The sequence below is a fragment of the Miniopterus natalensis genome, chromosome 14 (genome assembly GCF_054644295.1).
Source record: "Miniopterus natalensis isolate mMinNat1 chromosome 14, mMinNat1.hap1, whole genome shotgun sequence".
NCBI classification, from domain to species: Eukaryota; Metazoa; Chordata; class Mammalia; order Chiroptera; family Miniopteridae; genus Miniopterus; species Miniopterus natalensis.
This window is the reverse complement of record NC_142094.1, coordinates 49,907,776-49,926,577: the sequence shown is the minus strand read 5'-3', so window position 1 is coordinate 49,926,577 and position 18,802 is coordinate 49,907,776. Positions and strand designations below refer to the sequence as shown.

At 46.5% G+C, this 18,802-nt stretch overlaps 1 protein-coding gene across 16 annotated transcripts in view; it reads right to left on the bottom strand.

Moving 5' to 3' along the window:
- The window catches only part of TCF7L2 (transcription factor 7 like 2), a 186,496-nt gene that overhangs the window by 108,741 nt on the left and 58,953 nt on the right, over nt 1-18,802 (bottom strand). For all 16 annotated transcript variants that reach the window (XM_087823944.1, XM_087823945.1, XM_087823947.1 and 13 more), the window contains one exon: nt 5,646-5,747. In XM_087823944.1, the coding sequence (XP_087680070.1) occupies nt 5,646-5,747 (102 nt within the window). The remainder of the gene's footprint in view (nt 1-5,645; nt 5,748-18,802) is intronic.

Sequence of the window (18,802 nt, the reverse complement as noted above, 5' to 3'; positions counted from 1 at the left end):
AACCGACCATTACTCAGCCACGAGAAAGACGGAAATCCTGCCATTCGCAACATGGATGGGCCTCAAAGGCATTATGCTAAGTGAAATAAGTCAGGCAAAGAAAGACAAACAGTGACATTACTTAGAAAAGGCTGAACTCATAGAAATAGGGAGTAGAATGCTGGTTACCAGAGGCTAGGAGGTGGGGGAAATGGGGAGATGTTGATTAGAGGACACAAACTGCCAATTTAAAAAAATGAGTTAAGTTCTGGAGATCTAGTGTATAGCATGGTGATTATAACTTATACTTGAAAATTGCTAAGAAAGTAGATCTTAAATGTTCTCACCATCAGAGAATGATAACTAGGTATCCTGATGGGGGTATTAGCTCACACTACTATGGCGGCAATCATTTTACAATACCTAAGTGTATCAAATCAAAACATTGTATACCTTCAACTTACACAAGGTTGTATGTCAATTATATATCAATAAAGCTGGAATGAATAAAAACTTTAAAACTAAAATGACAACTCTCCTACCCAGACCTGCTCCCCTCTAATATTCCCCATTCAGTGAATGGCATTCTCCAGCCACCTACTTCTGACTCCCTTCTCTCCCTCAGTATCAATACCCAACCCATCAGCAAGTGCTGATGTCCCCTCCAAATCTGTCCGCTTTCACCATCCCTGCTGCCATCAGCTTAACACAAGCCAAACCCCTCAATGATTTCCCACAATGGTTAGGATTAAACACCAAGTCCTCAACTTACCCTCCCAGGCCACTCTCCCTGTGCCCTCGAGACCTGCTGCCACCGTAGCTGGCTTCTGCTTCTCTCACAGCCACGTTGTTTTGTTTTGTGTGGTTTTTCCTCTAGGGCCTTTGTACCATGTTGTTTCCTTCTGCCTAGAGTATCCTGCCACTTTCCACCCCTTTTCTCATTCCTTCACCTGGCCAACTCCAAGGAAGCGTCCAAATGCCATTTTAAATGCCATTACCCCAAGGGGCCTATAATCCTCACCAATCTCTCAGTTGGAGTCCCACCTTCCTGGTCATAGGGGACAATGACTCCCACACAGGTAGGGGCTGCAGTGGTTTTGCTGGGCCTCAGCTAGCAACAGAGCTTCCTGGCACACACCCACTACCAATGGGCATCTGCCAAAGGACGGAAGCATGCCAAGCAAGTCAAGTAACCCATCAAAACATCCACACGTACAGGCTGTCCCCCCAAAATGTATACACACTCTGAATGATTATAAAGTCAGTGTTTAGTAACATACAGTTCATTTTCAAAATTGAGTTATCAGCTATTAAAGTGTGTATGCATTTTTGGAAGACACCCTATATTTAAGAACCAAGAGGATGCTCTCTGAGTAGCTTTTTATTACTAACTAGGACTAGGTCCCCTCCACCCACGGAACTCTTCAGAAACAAAAAGCAAAGGCTCGCCGTGCCCTGAGCTTCCTTGAAACGCGCGCCGCAGACGGCAGAGGCTCGTCTGAAGTTCCGACCATCGCGCTGTGTTTCAGAGTTTTCCGCTCGCTTTCAGCATTTAAGCAGCAACAACAACAGAAAGTACACTCCAGTCTGGAGGGCTCTGCTCCTCGGGACTCGGGCGGCTTTCTCATCCCACAGCTCAGTGCTCATTACACAACAAAACTCACGGGCCGAGAACGGCTCGGAAACGCACCCTCAGGTAGACTCGCACCCACTTCAAAGGGAAACCCCCAAGATAAAATGGTAGGAGCTTTTGAAGCCTTCTGCCGTTTTGTAAGATACATACTGTACCAAAATACCACCATTTTTGGTACAGAATCTTTTCTTGCTGGGTACAAAGGAAGTTAAATGAAAGTCTTTGTATAGCAAAGGCACCAGGAGTGGCGTCCGGGGAGCAGCCCCGAACCCCACCGCTTACCGGCCGCTGGGGGCAGCTGGGCCAAGCCGCAGGCTCGGCCACTTACACCACCAGCTGCCTGGCACTCGTTCTGGAAGGGGGAGAAGGGCAAAAAATTTAAAATATAAATTGAAAGCCACCACAAGGAAAGAAATGTGAGCTACTTAGGCGAATTAGAAAATGGGACCGGGGAGGTTGGGAAGGGGAGGAAGAATCTGGCCCTTGTGGGAGGTGGTGGTGACACTTTTAGAAAGTAGATGAATTTCGAGGGGGAGGGGGGAGTGGGAAGGTGGAGAAGAGGGAGGGAGAGATGGATCTGTTGTGTAAATTCCTACGTTTTGGTTAGCTTTCCAAAATCAAGACATCGTTGTCATCCCGGAGGGATAAATTCCTCTCTTTAAAACACAGATTAGGAGCCGCTGGATTCCAATAAACAAGACGTTGTATCCGTTACAGGAACTAAAGTCTGTGGGGGCTTGCTTCTCAATTTAAATACTATTTGGTCAACTGAACTCCACTTGTTAAAAACATTTATTTTACACATCAATTTTTTTATAATGTGGTAATCCACATACCACATGAAAAAAAAATTCAATCAGATTAAAATATTCAAACAAAATGCTTTTAATTCCCCTATGAGAATTCTGCCCCAAATAAGGACTGGGGAAAAGTTACTTTCTTCGCAGACTGTGATAGTTACAGTCTCCAGTGATCACTAACAAACACGGAACACTTCTCTATTTTCAAAAGAAAACATTAGAAATCATTATGAAACAGCTTGGCCCAGAAATCACAGTCAATCTGAATTTCGCAGAAATTAGGAAGCAATCCTTAGACGACTGTTTTGAAACACGTCTGATGAAACCCTGTGATGTGACAACATTTTATTTAAAAGAAGGAAAAATAAAATGTGAGGAAGAGCCCAGTGTCTGGAGAAAAGTGAGCCAATTCGTCAGTAAATCTGAACATGAACCACAGTCTTCTGGCCAATGTTGGGCCAAATGGCACAGCAGCCAAAATGCAGAAGCCTCCTTTACCAATACAGGTGCCCTACACCTGCCAAGCCAGTGCTGGTCGGCACATCCCTCTATGTCTAATGAAAATGCCATCATAAATGTAGTCCCAAGGTGTAAGACTCCTCAATCCCCAAAAGCTGTATGTGGCCAACAACCTCCAGCCTTTTTCTACCCTACTTTCCCATCTCCCTCTACTAATAGCCCCCCACCCCACCCCCCACCCCACCCCCAGCGCCCAGTGTCCCCCCTCCTTACCCCTTAGGGTCAGGTGAAGACTGCAGAAATGCACAATTACAGGGCTGACTCATATAACCAAAGACACCAGTCAGCTGCCACAAGCATTCAGTATTTCACAAATTTGGTTTCCTTTTGTCCAAATTATGGCCCTTCTCCTTTCTCCAGCTCCCAGAGCCCATCCCTCCACCACCAACCCATAACCTCTAAGCGATGGCCCTTCCCCAGGTCCCCAGGAACAGAGCAGAAAGCACAAGAGATCCTATTACAGTTGCCAGCTGTGGCTCCTTTGGACAAGGGTCTCCATCTAAAGGGTGGTGTTCTCCAAAGTGGTTGCCATAGTAAACACGCCTTCAAATAAAGAGCAGAGGGGGGAAAAAAACCAAAGTCCCCTCACTGCATTCCTCACCAAAACCCACGCTGGCTCTGAAAAAAACTGGTTTAACAACTGCTCAGACTGTTAATTCTGCAAATGAAAATAAGGTGCTTAAAAAGCCTAAATTGTGGCATGTGTTCTTATGGGATTTGGGGGGAAGGAGGCCCATCATGTACTCTCTGCCAGTGGACAAATCCCCCCACTCACGCTCACCACTATAGGCCCGTGGGCCTCCGTGCCATGCCGATGAGCTGCTGTGTCCACTATGAACCATTTCTAAGAATTATATCTTCTCTCCACATTCAAAGAGAGAAGAGGCCTCCAAGAGATTTTAAAGATAACATCCTTTCTCTGTACATAAAAAAATGTGGGCGCGTCCTGCAAGCGTTTCCAAAAAGCAGAGAAAGAAATTTCAAAGCCTAGACCCACACTGGGAAACTCAGGGAGGTAGGAAAACGTGAAATGGATGGGCTTCTTCATTTCCCCCTCAAGGTCTCTGTGACAAGCACACTTTTTAAAAATCTTGGGGTATTGTTAAAATACTGTCTAACACGGCATCCTCTTTCCTAGGAGAAAGCTGCATCAGAACCCTGAGCCAACAATCTCTTTACACCTATGACGCCGCCCTGACGATGACCCGATTTATAGTGAGCAAAACAGGACCTGCCATGGAAAGTTACTTCTCTCCCCTAGGAGAGAACATTCCACAAGGCCCCAGAAAGGAGCAGAGAGCAGGGTCCAGTCCTTGCTCTGGCCACTAACAGAACACAGCGTGTGACATTGGGCAATTCACTTAGGCATCTCTGGGCCTGTTTCCTTTTCTGAGAGCAGGTTGGGCCTACCTAATCTAAGGTCACTTCCAGCCCTGAAACCCTGGCATTGTAAGAGCATGTGCAATTAGGAGCATCCATTCTACTGTGGGGTTAGAAAGGAGGAAGTTTCCGGAGAATGTCAACCTTCTTTCTATGTGCCTCATTTATAACAAAAATGCATAAGACATTTTCACAAACAATGACCCAACATGTAGCTTTACAGGAATATATTATCTTGTGATATATACACACACACACATATATATTCAATATTCCTATAACAAAGGCATAATATTCATTAAATAATATATGTTCAGTTATAGCAAGCTATACAATGAGGCAGTTGGCCAGAATATTGACCCAATGCATCCTGAGATTTTTCTACTTAAGAAAATTATTTTGCCATTTTTAGAAATTACAGGTAGCACAGAGGCAAAATATATTAATGAATAACCTTTTGTGATACTTAAATTAAAAGTACATGAATTGTTTCACGCTTTGCATAATTCTACCTGTCATACATTTGTTATAAAAATGTCTTCCATTCATTATTTCAAAAGTATCAAGTCCAGCTCATGATATAAATATAGAGAAGAGAATATTCTAATAGGGCTGAGCTATCTTCTTGAGAGGTTGTTTTATAAATTCCACTTTCAGAGCCTACAAAATCCTTAGAAAGTGCATTAAAAATATATGCAGACACACACGGTATGTTGTAGTCTCTTTGTACTACAAACAAGTGGTTCCTGTGTTAAACCCTCGTGTTTCAAAGTCATGGACGTACAAATTAAATTTAATTTAAGCCTTTCTAAGCTTATTTCTTGGATCAATCAATCAGTCCAGAAGATATTTTACTAATGTTAGTGTAGAATGTTCCTTTCCAACAATTAAGACAAATTGGGGGTGGGGGGGCACGCTTTTGAGTTTCCTAATTCCCTCCTCTGCCACTCACCTCCCCTAAATGACTTTTTGGGAAAGATTTGGGGCATGGTAGTTTTTAAAACTCCTTTGATACCATTTCCAGTCTGCCCCGCACACCATGGTGATTGTGCCTATTAACTGGAGCCCACTGGAGCCCACGAAGCTCGACTCTAACCCAACGCTAGGAGAGAGGACAGGTGGGAAATTTTCCAGGTGGGTAATAACTGCTGAGGCCCAACAGAAGCAAGCAAGTACCTTCTAGATGTAAACCATATCCAAGAGTATGCCGAACAAAATACTTTTAAAAAAGAAGAAAGACTGATAAACAAGGCCTATTATCAACCAAAGAGCATCTTCTTCATCTCCCCCCGACCCCCAATAAAGGAAGCGATAGCCTCTGTATGGTCACTTACGACAATGTGTGCCGGCGACGGAGAGCGGGCATCCTTGAGGGCTTGTCTGCTCTGGAGGGTCCCCGCCTGGACATCAAGCAGCGGCCATTTCATCTGCAGATACTGGAGAGCAAACAAAACGAACATGGAAAATGAATTTAGCAAAGAAATGCAAGACAGCTACCCCGAGAGAGAACTCTTCGAGTCCGTAATACACACATCAGAAACTGAAAACCTTAAAGCATGCAGATCACATAAACAACAGAAAAACCATCAACACCCATCGGTTCTTCCTTGGAGTTCATGCTCAATAGGTACATGCACACAGCATCAATATTATTAGCATTCATGCTATAGGTGGCTCGGATGGAATGATCTCATCAGCACCACCTCATTTAGAAGGAGCGGCGGGTGGGGGGAGACAGAAGAAGGGGAGAAACACAGAGAGCTTCGGAGGAAGAGAGCAATCGGGGAGTCTCCAGCCAGTGTCCTAGGAGACCATCAATTCTGAGCCTGCTCTTCAGGAACCTCCGTTTCTAAAATGCCTGAGTATACATAACTGTCCTCTACTGGAAGTTACTCAAGTAGGGCAAGAATGGAATTCCTCATCCAAGCCCAAAGCTTATAGTACAAAAATATTTCCTGGTAAAAGATGCACCAACAGGATACAATGCAAGGTAAACCCTCATCTCAGAAGGCTGGAGGAATTCTTAAATACATACAGATTTACCACGGAGAGAAAAACAAAGATATAAGCCAATGATGTCTACCTCCACCCTTGTCTGAGGCAGACAATGAACACATGGCACTAGGGAAGGGAGCTGCTTCTGTCAAAACAATCAACTGATCCAACTCCCCATTGGGCAGGTGAGGGAAACTGAGGAAAGGTGGCCTGCCTGGTCATCGAGACTTTTAGTTACAAGCAAGTCCCGCGCATTTGACTTTTGTTGGTGACATTATAGCAGCTTCACTCAGGACAACTTCAGAGAGCTAAACAGAACTTAGACACTGCTAAGATTTTAACAAGGACATTGGTACTGGCCAAATTTGTACCTCCAAAGGCCAACTGATGAAGGCATGAGTTACTGTTGGACGGTATATAAGGAGCCATCTTGACTTTTTTCGAAGGCCCACAGCAAAAAGGGGAAAAAAGGCTAGTTTTAATGCTAATCCTACAAAAAATTTTACTTGGTGATTAGAGCTTGCTTTGGGCATTATGGAGACAGAAATGTCTGCCCTCAGGGGGCTTATGTATGCATGAGGGAGCCAGGTCCCACCCGAGTCAAGGAGTCAAGAGAGAGCGGGGCAAAGCCAAGGCCGAGACCCAGGAAATGGTGACCACGAATGCCAAGAAGACAGCAGCGTTTCTGAGAAAGAGACCGGGGAAGGCTGCACAGAAAAGATTTCAACAGAAAGGACAGCAAAGGGCAGTCCAGAAAGAAGGAAGGGTTTGCTCAAATCCCATGTGACAGAAAGGGGTCAAAGCCAACCACAAGCTTCTCCATGGGTTCCTCAAAGATACAACCATCTGGAAAATTAAAACCCAACTCAGTTCCACCTGCAGATGAAAGCCCCTAACCCACGAGTCACCTGCCAAGAGCACGGTCATTTTCCCAACCTAGAGCTACACACGGTTGGAACGACTTCTGCTTCAGAGTGTTTATCTAGAAGCATCCTGTGCTGAGAATACTCCATTGCTAGTACTGGTAACTTGCCCCAAGACCAAACAACAAAAGCCTTTACTTCCACGGACCTCCGGTTTTCATCTATAGACTGAAGAGCTTGTCCTATCTGTGATGGGGCGGTGAGGGGCTGCCCCAAGTGCTGAAAGACTTCCAGAAGTCTAGGCCTCCAGACAGGAAATATCAGCAGGCACCCCTTATAATCAAACCATTATAGTCAAACCATTTCCAATACCTTATTTGGGAGCAGTATCATCCCAAGTACCAACCACTGAAGTAAATGTTCCCATGGCCTCCCTCAGCCCTATAACCCAGGCAAGAGGGCTATGGGAATCTCTTCTGCCCTGTCTCATCCTGTCTTCTGCCCAATGTCACTTGCCACATAAATATACGGGCCTCATTGGTCAAAACCACTCAACAGAGTCATTTCCTTGAGGCCGACCAAAATGGACACCTGCCAACACTCACCCCTCCATCTCATAAAAACCCGCAAAGAAAAATGCCAAGCGGAGTCTACCATACACCTATATCTCCTGCTATTCTCAGTGGGGAAGGTTGGATTAATGGACATCTTTTCATCTTTGGCCATCTGCACGACTGATTTGACTGCATCCAAGTACCAGCTCCACAGGATTAGGAAATTTAGGCTTTATTTAACATGACAGACCTGCCCTGAGGACCCCACCCAAGAATGATCATACCCATAATGCAATATTAATGCAGAGACTTATAATTCTTACTTTACATAAAAGCTTCATTGTGTGCCATATCCAATCTCCGCGGGCTACCTGCACCACATATTTTTACGAGCCTACATTTCAGCGCTCTGAGCCTACGATACACATAATTTTCAATTATGTTAGGGCAGCCCAGGATCACTGCCTATATAACATTACTGGTTGGAGGAAATGAGACTCGCCCCGTTGCCCAGAGAGAGCTAACCAAATCCAGATGGTGGAGGAAGACAACCCCAGTTCCAGCGACGTGCAGGGACTCCGCAGTGACAGCCCCAACCTCCTAGGCCCAATGCAACTTGATCCCACAGAATGGCTGGGTCCCAGCAAATCCATGCCTGTCCCTTGAATCTTAACTGGCATTCAGGCTAACGGGGTTCCTTGTGGGGAAGTAAGTATTATGTCAGGATTTTTTAAAGGAAGTTATTAACCCCCTCCAAAAGTGATGGATTTCCCAGGTCTCTCTTCATCTTCCACAATTGGTCCTTATTAATAGAGAAAATAAATAAATAAAGGGAAGCAAAAGGAAATTGGGTACTATTAGAGCCTAGAGGAAAATCTTTTCCTTCCTGGAGACATTGAGCAGCAGGAAATTCTATTTATTCTGCTGGGTCCTAAAGGAAGACCCAAAGAAAGAAGCATCTCGGATTTAGGGACTGGCTGGAAAGCCACGCCACATTTTCCCAATAGTTCCACTTCAGTTTTATATCCTTTCTGGGGATGAAAAAAAAAAAAAGTTCCCACCATCCCACTATAAAAACAACACTGGGCTCCAGCTCTCTTCCTTTCAGGCTGCTCAACATGGAAATTATGAATTGCCTACAAAAACATTAAACTTTTCAACAAACTGCAATCAAATGGGGCTGTGGGAATTCCTGCATTGAAAACTGTTGAAATGGAGTCTGCTTGACTTTCATTTTTTTGGGGGGGGAAGTCATCTCGGCTTAAGCATTTCATCCTTTGTTTAATAATAATGTTCTGCTCATGGCCCATTAGAGTTTTTCCTCAAAATCATATTTTATGATATGTCTCGGGGAGCTTAAGTTAAGCTTTTGGACCTGTGGACAAAGTCTCGAAATATATACAATACCACTGGCCTGAAAGGAACCAAGGCTATTTAAAAGCCTGTTAAACGAAAAAGGCAAATGGGGATGGAGGTCCCAAATCAGAAGCCCCTCCGGGATCAGGCGCAAGTGGGCCGGACAGAACCCGCTCCCCTGGAGACACCCCATCCGTGCGAATCGGGCTGGGTATGGGTAGCGAGGACAGTGGGGAGGGGCTGATCAGGGAGCCTGCCACCTGAGGGCTGCTGAGGTCTTGGTACAAACTTATTTTCCAAACAAACAGGTCCATTCAAAGGACAGTGCTGCTGATAACGACTGCCAGGAAACGCCACATCCTTGATAAACTCCAAAGCGGCTTCCCGGCACTCCCTCCCTTTCACTCGCTCCGTCCCACACGTGGACGGGCCAGTGCAGTCTCCCCTTTATTTGTCCAAGGCAGGGCTGGCAAACTCTTCGAGCAAAGGGCCACACGGTAAATATCTCAGGCTCTGCGACCCACACCGTCTCTGTCCTACCTACTCAAGTCGGCCACAGGCGATAGATACATGTATGCACACATGTATCACGTCATGGCCGTGTTCCAATAAAACTGTACTTATGGACACTGAAATTTGCATTTTCATATGACTTTCTTGTGTCGGGAAATATTAGTTTTCTGATGACTTTTTTCCAACCATTTAAAAATAATAAAAATCATTCTCAGCCCACAGGCCATACAAAAGCAGGTGGCCGGCCAGCTTCGGCCCGTGGGCAGTGGTTTGCCACCCCGGCTTAGGGAGTGAATGTGTAAAGGCATGAAGACCATGTCAGACAGGATACATCCCTTCACTGCCTCAAATCCAGGCAGCCAAACACAGTCACATAGGAAACCAGGGTCGGTGGTGCAAAAAGCAGCACTTAGGGTTGAATTATCACGGGCAGACTCAAGTTTTGGGGGGAAAGTTTGGAAAAGAATCTGAGCTCTCTGGTGGTGACTCCTAGTCACGGTGGTCTAACCATTAGACCACAATCTCACAGAAATAACCATCCCTCCCTCTCTAAAATGGAAGTTCAAAAATCCCTTAGCAATTCTGACTGGAAAAGGTTCATGTGTTTAGAAGTCCTCACCCACTTCCCAGGAGACACTGGCGACGTGTCACGTGTCATCTTATTGCCCCAAAGGAACGCCAGGCAGAAATCCCTCCCAATGTGGGGATGAGCCTCGTGTGCTTTGGGATCAACTTTCTAGGTTTAGAAGCTCGTCTCTCCAGAGCTTTCCCATCTCACAGAGCTGGAGTAAAGCCCATGCTGTGCCAACTCTGTCCACCACCAAGAGATGGCATTAGCCATGGGCTCAGGCAGAATGCAGAATTGGGGGAAGAGGGGGGACACAGTAGGGCCTGAACAGGCTGTTCAGTGGAAGTGAAACCAATGTCTTCTGGGAAACTAGGTCCTGCAGAAAACCTATCACCCAGAAAAGGGCTGATCTTACCATTTTTGAAAGCTTTGCTCCCCACCCTAGCCTGGTGGATAGCCATCCTTTACCAAAGTACAAAATCCCAGCTATTTCTCGATAGCAGTGTTTTTTCCTAGAAAAACTCATCTTACAAAAATTCAAATTAATTGGAGGCCATCCTCATGACAGATTGAAGGCTAAGACTTCCTAACTCACCAGTGCTAGAAAGCTGTGCGTGTGTTTCTTATAAAATGGAAAGTCACCGCTCTGCCTAAAATTCCCAAACTGAGAGTACCGCAGGCCATGGCTCATCACGTCCAAAGTCATTATTAATCCTTCCCCCTGGCAAGGCGACTAGCTCCCACCGTCCCTACGCAGCCTCAGTGAGGCCCACAACTCCAGTAGAAATGCGCAGCCACGGTTATGATGTTCACATCACTGAATTTCACACAAAAAAAGCCACCAGAAGCCACTTGTCATAAGAGCAAAATAGAAAAACTTAGGCAGAAACAAAAGGCACAACTACCAATGCTAAGGGCACATGTGCATTTCTTCAGGAACTCAGACTGTGGGGAGCATCCACACACACACAGGCCTGGCCATCTCTTTCTGAACCTACCTCACTTCTATAGAAACGGAAGATGGAAAATTCAGCTCATCTTCTGAAAATAAGTAATTTTGCCCTGGGATGTCAAGGCATCCCAATGGTTAAATAGAAGTGGTGATTAATTTCATACTCTTTCCTACCCTCTGCACTATACACATACCAAGAGGTTTCCAAAACAGTAAAAACTATATGAAAGTATTTCAGGCGTCTTCAGAACTCTGCAGGATCCTTCAGGCCACCACTACAAAATGTTTCACCAATTTTCCTGCCGATGCAGAAGGTATAGGAGATTAGGCTGCCTTGCTTTGTATGCCTATAAAGCATGACTGCATAGAGAAAGAAAAATCAGAAATGAATGACTTCTGCTGGTCGGAAGTGTTTACTATAGTTACCAAGGAAAAGAAAACCAAAGACCTCAGAAGGCTGGGTACACTCTGAACTTGGAGAAGAAAGAAAACCACAGAAAAAATTCAGTAAGATGTTAGGATTGACTTTTTCTTTTTTTAATGAAACCAAACATAGTAGGAACTCGGAAATGTTTCCCTTAGAGTCACTAACTATCCCATTTTTCAACATAAAAGGAATGGAGGGGAAGGACACAGCATATCAAGGCATCTATATAAAACAACAATTTAATAGTTTCATTCTACCTCTATGGGTTAATTATTATACGGTTTTTAAATGGAACCCTTATAGATAACCTTTTTCTTCCTAATCACAACTATGTAAAGGGTCCTATTAGTATCGCTCCACATGTAGAGTATTTTTAGAGTTCATAACCACATTTCAAAATACTATGAAGTAAATGGGCAGAAAGTTACAACTCACATTTTACCAAGGAGGAATCTAAGGCCTGCAGAACAAGACCCAGCCTGTCTGAGGTCACTGGGTCAGCTGGCAGTCAAGTGCACAGGGCTCCAGACCACTGGGCTTTTTCCAGTTCACCCTGGCTTACCTTAGAACTTCCTCTGCCTTCCCTGGTTTTCTTATCAACTGCTGGGCATCCTTGCCTGAACCCCAGCCAGGGATCGGTGTCTCAAAGGGCACGGCTCAGGGAGTATCTCACAGTGTCCCCAAAGGAATAAATAACCCTTCTCCAGCATCTAGCATCTCTCAGTTCCCCTTGGAAGCTGAGTAAACTATTCTTTTCCTGCAAGGCTACCAGAAAATTATTTCTACCAAAGCAAAACAAGCAAATAACAAACAAAAAATTCAATAACCAGAACTTGGGATTCACTTTTTCTTTTCCTGGTCAATTATTCAATACCCCTGTCCCCGAGATATTTTTGCATTTGCCAAGTCAATGATTTGCAGGGAGGCAGAGGCATAGCAGCTCATGGGAGCACAAGCTGAACAGAACTTCACCAGGCCCTTCCTCTCATACCCAGATGAGCCCCCTTAGGCTGGGACCCAGGCCTTCCTCCCACCCCTCCCCAGAATGTCACTTTAAATTATGACTGTGCTCCTGGGAGTAGAGAGGGGGAGAAGATTCCGGAAACCTACTTTCCAGGCCCAGTTCTGCCACTACCTGGCAACTGCTTTGTTTTTTCCCTGGGCAACCTGTTCCTCACACTGGGCCTAGGTCTGTAGTAAGAAATCAGGGAACACAACCTCAAAAGCCCCATTCAACTCTAACACACGAATCCCCGCAGCATTTCCAAAGCACGTGCTCTGTGTCCAGTGTGGACTAGATATTCTGAGGTCTAGCAAAGTCATCTGAGACCCAGTCAATGGAACAAAAAGCTGATGAATGGTACAGGGACTAACACGAGTTAGATTGAATTCATGATGGTGACATGGCCTCACAGATCCCAAACTTCGCTGCTGCCTTGTTTGGAGCCTTTCCTCCTGACCCCTCGCACCTGCTCCGTCAAGCTGCCTGGGAGTGGGCCAGGGGTCTGCATTCTTTCCCCCAACCTGCCGGGTGACTCGGATGATCAGTCATTAGCGTGCGCACTGCCAGTGTTGGTGCAGAGCCAATAATAAGATGTTACACATTTGCAGATCCCAGATGACTTCCTCAAAGGCTCTTTTAAACCTCAAAATTGATTGCCAGTACACCCTTCCTAGGGCCCAAAGTAGACAATCTCCAAGCACATTATGAGAGAGGAGAAAGCGAGGCCGAGAGAAACAGAGGGACTCAGCCACACATTACTAGGGATTCCGGACCAGAATGCAGACCCTTGGTATTTTCAGGCCAGAACTCTTCAAGACTCCCTAAAAAAGACTGAGGTGAATGGTATAAAAGGGGCCCTCAAAAGAAATGGTACAGCTCCCACCTGACACAGGGAGCTGGCAGGAAATCAGCCTCAGAGACAGGTCGCACTCTGCTGTAACCAAAAGCAGCCCAGCACCAGCCACCTCCACGTCTTACAGCAGGCTCAAGACTGAGTTCACCATAACGGGCAGTGATTCCAACCAAGTGTTAGCCCTGCCGTCAGCACCCCGTGACCCCATCCTGTCTTGCTCACCCCGTCTTTAGCCTCCAGAAAGGCAGCGCAAGCTCGTTCCCCTTGGCCCCCCAGATGGTGCCTAACGAATGACGAGCTCCTGCAGGCTGAGGAAACTCAGGAAGAGACAGACCAGAGACAACCGACCCTGTGGGCACCACATTTTTTATTGCTGCTTCTTCCAAAAAGGCCTGGTCCAGCCCAGTCAGTTGGGAGGTTTTAGTCACCACCTGCTTCTCTGCCAGCACACTAGGTGGACCTGGGCACCTACAGACCACCAGGGAGCAGCTCTGGGGCCGCGGGGGGCCTTTCCTGGGAGCTCAGTGAATATGGAGTGTGTTCGGGTAAGTGTCAGCTGACGAATGGATAAAGAAAACCTGGTATATCCACACAGAGGAATAGCATGTGGCCCTTGCAAACATTATGCGAACTAAAGAGAAAGCAGACAAAAAGCCGCATGTGCTGGCCGGTGTGGCTCAGAGGTTAGAGCGTCAGCCCGCACACCGAAGGGTCATGGGTCAGATTTCCAGTCACGGGCATGTACCTGCCATCCCAGGTTCCCACTGGGGCACGTGCGGAAGGCAACCAATCCATGTGTCTCTCTCAGATGGCGATGTCTCTTTCTCTCCCAGCGCCCCCCCACCACGCTCTCTTAAAAAAAAAAAAAAAAAAAAATACAAAAAATATCCTCAGATGAGGATTAACCAAAGCAAACAAGAAAGGTCGCATACGGTATGATTCCTTCTATATAAAACATCCAGAAGAGGTAAATCTGCAGAGATAGAGTAAACTAGTAACTGTCAGGCGCTGGGGGGAGGCGAGGGGATGGGAGTGACTGCTAGTGGGTACAGAGTTTCCGTGGGGACGGTGAAATGTTCTGGAAATAGTGTGATGTTTGCATAACTTTGTGAATATACTAAAACCCACTGAAGTGTACTTCAAATGAGCGAGGGAGAATGCAGGCACAGGTACAGACTCCACCCAGGATGCCATAATGCGTACAAAATGAACTGAAAAACAAGGGAGCCTATTCGTTTAAAAAAAAAAAAAAAAAATCTTACCCTCCAAAGTTTCTTGGGAAACAAGCAATTTACAAATGTGATTTGGGTTGGCGCCGGATCTTGGGGAGGGGCCGTTGCAACGGCAGAGGGACGCCAAGACCTCCTGAAAGATGGGAGGAGCACAGTATGCCCTGGATTAAAAGTGCGGGCGAGGAGACACGGCAGAGCGGACGGGAGTGTGCGACAGCTGTTTCAAGGCATATGGCTAAAAACAAACAGAGTGGAGCTGTAAGTCAACAGAAAAGCAGACGGTTCAGAAACCTGAATCCTACAGTCCACTCTCCACTGTCCTGAGGCCTAGGCGGGTGACCACGTCTCTGCACCTCAATTTCTCTGTCTAAAAAATAGGCATGGAAGGACAAGGAAACAACCTTAGTGTCCCTCGGTGGATGACTGGATGAAGATGTGGTACATACATACCATGGAACACTACTCAGCCAGAAGAAAAGATGACTACTGCCATCTGCGACCACGTGGATGGATCTGGAGAGGACCGTGCTAAGTGAAATAAGTCAGACGATAAAGGACAAGAACCGTATGATTACACTCCTACGTGGAATATAAAACAGAAAGCAACAAACGGACAAACAAAACAAACAGACAAAAACTCACAGACACAAACACCAGAAAGATGGTTACCAGAGGGAAGGGAGTGGGGGAAGCTGAAGAGTATAAGGGGGGGGCAAATATACGGTGACAAAGGAGGCTAGGCTTTGGGGGGTGAACACAGTGCAATCTACAGACGACGTATCACAGAACGTACACTTGAAACTTACATAATGTTATTAACCAACGTCACCCCAATAGATTTAATACAATTTTAAAAGTACATATTACTTTTTTTTTAATGCGCATGGAATCCCTTGTTGCCAAAACCTCCCGACTGACTTTCCCATCCCTTTTTCAACCTCAAAGGAGAAGAAACCGCATAAATGACGTAAAGGAAAAGAGCTCCAAGATGGTGAAAATGTACTATGTCTTCCTCCAGCTGCACAGGGGCTTTACAAGCCAGAAGTTACAGGTCTACCGTGTAAATTCTTAGCCATGCAGCCATCGGATGACCTTTGAGAGGTACAAAGCCAGGGAGCAGCAGGGTCCCGGTGACCTGGCAGGGTTATTTTAAATGTATGATTCATCCCATTGCAGCAGACATTAAAATCAAGAACTTTTAAAAATTCCTTTCTTTTCCATAGCAGTGAGCCCTAATGAACTGGATTTTTCTCATCGGGCTCTCCTCCCAATTCCATATTCTTCCCCCAAGTCCATAACAACAGAAAATAATGAAAGACTTGGCAGCCAGCAAGCGCCCAATCAACGTGCCTTTTAGCCAGTGGACATAGGAACCAAATGCAACGCAGACCTGGCTCATGTCCTCAAACTCCAATGCAACAGTGAACCACGCTGAATATCCTTTCTATTTTTTTTTCCCCCGTCACATCCGAAAGAGGTCGGTGGCTCCAGCAAGATCTCCCTGTCCAAATTTTTACTGTCCGATTCTAGCTGTGACAAGCATGTGGAGATGCTTCGTAACACTACACCCAGGAAGCCGAAAGGTCAGCGGCGCCCCTGGTTAATTTTGCTTGGGGAGGAACAAACCCCCGAGCCAGGGTGAAGATTTAGTGAGGCTGACCTTCTGGAGGCCCCCAACCCCCCTGCACTCAAGTCTTGCTGCCTCAGCCAGAAGTGGCCTGTCACTCAAGTATCATCTTGCTGTAACAAATTACTCCTAACCCAGGATTATGGCTCTTTCCAAATCCCTCCTAGAGAGCAAGGAAATAAACATTCTCTCCCAGGACTCTGCCCCGGTTGTTTCCCCCGTTGGTAATCCTTGTCTCTATTTGCTTCTCCTGCAAGCCTTCGTCTGGGAGGTCTGCTAGACCATTCGGCCCACTTTCCTTTCAGACATAAGCTGAATGTCTCAATTGTCCATTAGGCGCAGTGAAAGATGAAGGCAGGCCTTCTGTCCGGAGGAGCCTCACACAATAGTTCCCTTTGCCCACACACTTCTCGTCTGACTACAGACTCAACTGGTCTAATCCCAGTCACTCAAGGAAGTCCACACCCCGAATTCCTTCCTGACGTTCCGGAGGGACAACAAGTGAGGACCGGTTGCCATAAAGCCTCGCTGCTCAAACTCCACCCCGTGGCAGGGCTGGCCCCCCCACCCGAGGAGGAGCATGCCTTTTGGGGGTTGGTAGAAGGAAGGTGGGGGGCAGGCAATGGGGAAGGGAGAAAAATCTAGAAAGAAGAGGCAAGACAGGAGGCTCCAGGCAGGAGAAACTGCCTCTGACCCCAACCTGTGGTTTCCTTTACTAAACTACCAGGAGATATTTAGAGCACAATAACTTCATTTGGGGAAGGAAATACAGTTCTGTCCACTTCCAAGGTCTCTTCCAAACACCAGGATATCCCGGGCCCTTCGGATTTGAAGGGCTGTTCTGTGTTTTTAATTTTATACATGGAGGGACTGGTGTCTGCCAAGAAGCAAAGAGCAGAACAATGGATGTTACAATCAAAGTGGGTGATTTGAGGAGATAGGGATCTTAGGGTTGTTTTAGGCAACACTTTCTCCCTGGAGAGAGAATGGCTGACAGCACATACTGACACATTAGGGCTGGGAGAGAAACTTTCTGAAATAATCCAAAGGCAGTGAAGAGGCAGAAATACCCCCATCAAAATTCCAGACACCCAAATTCCTGCCCCCACTCCCCCCTCCCCAAAAAAAAGAGCACCATGAAAAAATGGATTCAGACGGCACAACTCATTCTGCAGGGAGCACTGCCATCATTTCCTCCCGTGCAGGCCCACGCTGACCAGCCTGCCTCCCCTCTCTCCACCAGGTCCCCGTGCCTCGCTAAACCAACTTGTTCTCTGCTTCTGTGGTTTTAGTCTTTAAAAGAACTTGGCTTGGGAAGGAGCAATAATGATCTGAAGCTAACCACTTAGCTCATTAGTATGTCATCTGGACAGGCAAAATCAATTCCAACAGCATCAAGCTTGGTTATTCCCTCCCCCAAAGGTCTGCACTATTAATAGCAAGAAAGTTTCCCAGGCTTCAGTTTATTTGTAATCCCAACCAGCTCCGACCACGGAACGTGGCCATCTCCGCATTTAGAGCTCCCGGGATTCCGGGAGATGGAATCTCAGGTCTCGGATTTTTGACAGCCATGGAAAGATGAGGAAGGCAGGCTGCACTCAAGAGGCACAAAGATTCAGGTCAAAGAAGACCTGATCCCAGGAAAGGGCTGGGCTGTGAAGGGGAGGAACTAGGTAAAGTCTCTCGGCCCATAGTACCAGCAGTTCCTATGCTCTGTTCTGCAGCCTAAGCTGACCCTATGGATAGAAGTCACCAAGGTGTCTCCCCGTCGTGGAGTTGGCTGACAGAAGGTTCTAGAAGAAGCAGGTTGATTAAATAATAAACTTAAAACTTCACTAATTCAAAGCAAGGTGGTACAGAAGACTAGTTAAGAGCACAGCCAGGGACTGGAATGCCTGGTTCAGAGCCAGAACCTTCATCTTTGTATTTTTGGAGCCCTGGACAAATGGCTTTGCCTCTCTGTGCCTCCTGACCCTTGCCTCCAAAGGGAGGAAAATCACATGGGATAATCATAGTACCTCCCTCCTCGGATGTACACGAGTGATTAGTGAGAGACTGTGTGAGTTGGGCACCTGATGAACAGACCACCTGATAATGACCATGACCCGCCATTACTGTCCACGTGCAAATGGGAAAGTATGACATTATCGACTCAGGTAGTTTAAACAGATCCCTCCTCTTCTCTTTATGTGCCCGGGAGAAAAGGGCTTTGCCTTGAGGATGCCACTCAGCTGTCTACAGTTTGCCAAGCGCCTGAAAAAGGGGGAGGCAATGTCATGAGGTCCCCCTCGGTCTCTGCTCAGGTACAGGAGAACCTACAGCCATCAGCCAAAAGGTCCCGGAGGTTAGCCTTGCTCACTCTGCAGACGGGGGGCAACAAAGTGCACCCCCGCCACAGCAGAGGGAAAATGTTAGCTCGGCAAGTTCTCTGGGCGGTTCGTGCTACGCCTTTAATGCCAATGTGGCGGGAAGTACCCCAGGGGCCATGTCCCTACCTACCTACACAAAGTGCCCTAGCTCCTTTTCCTTTGAACCTCCGAGTCCCCAG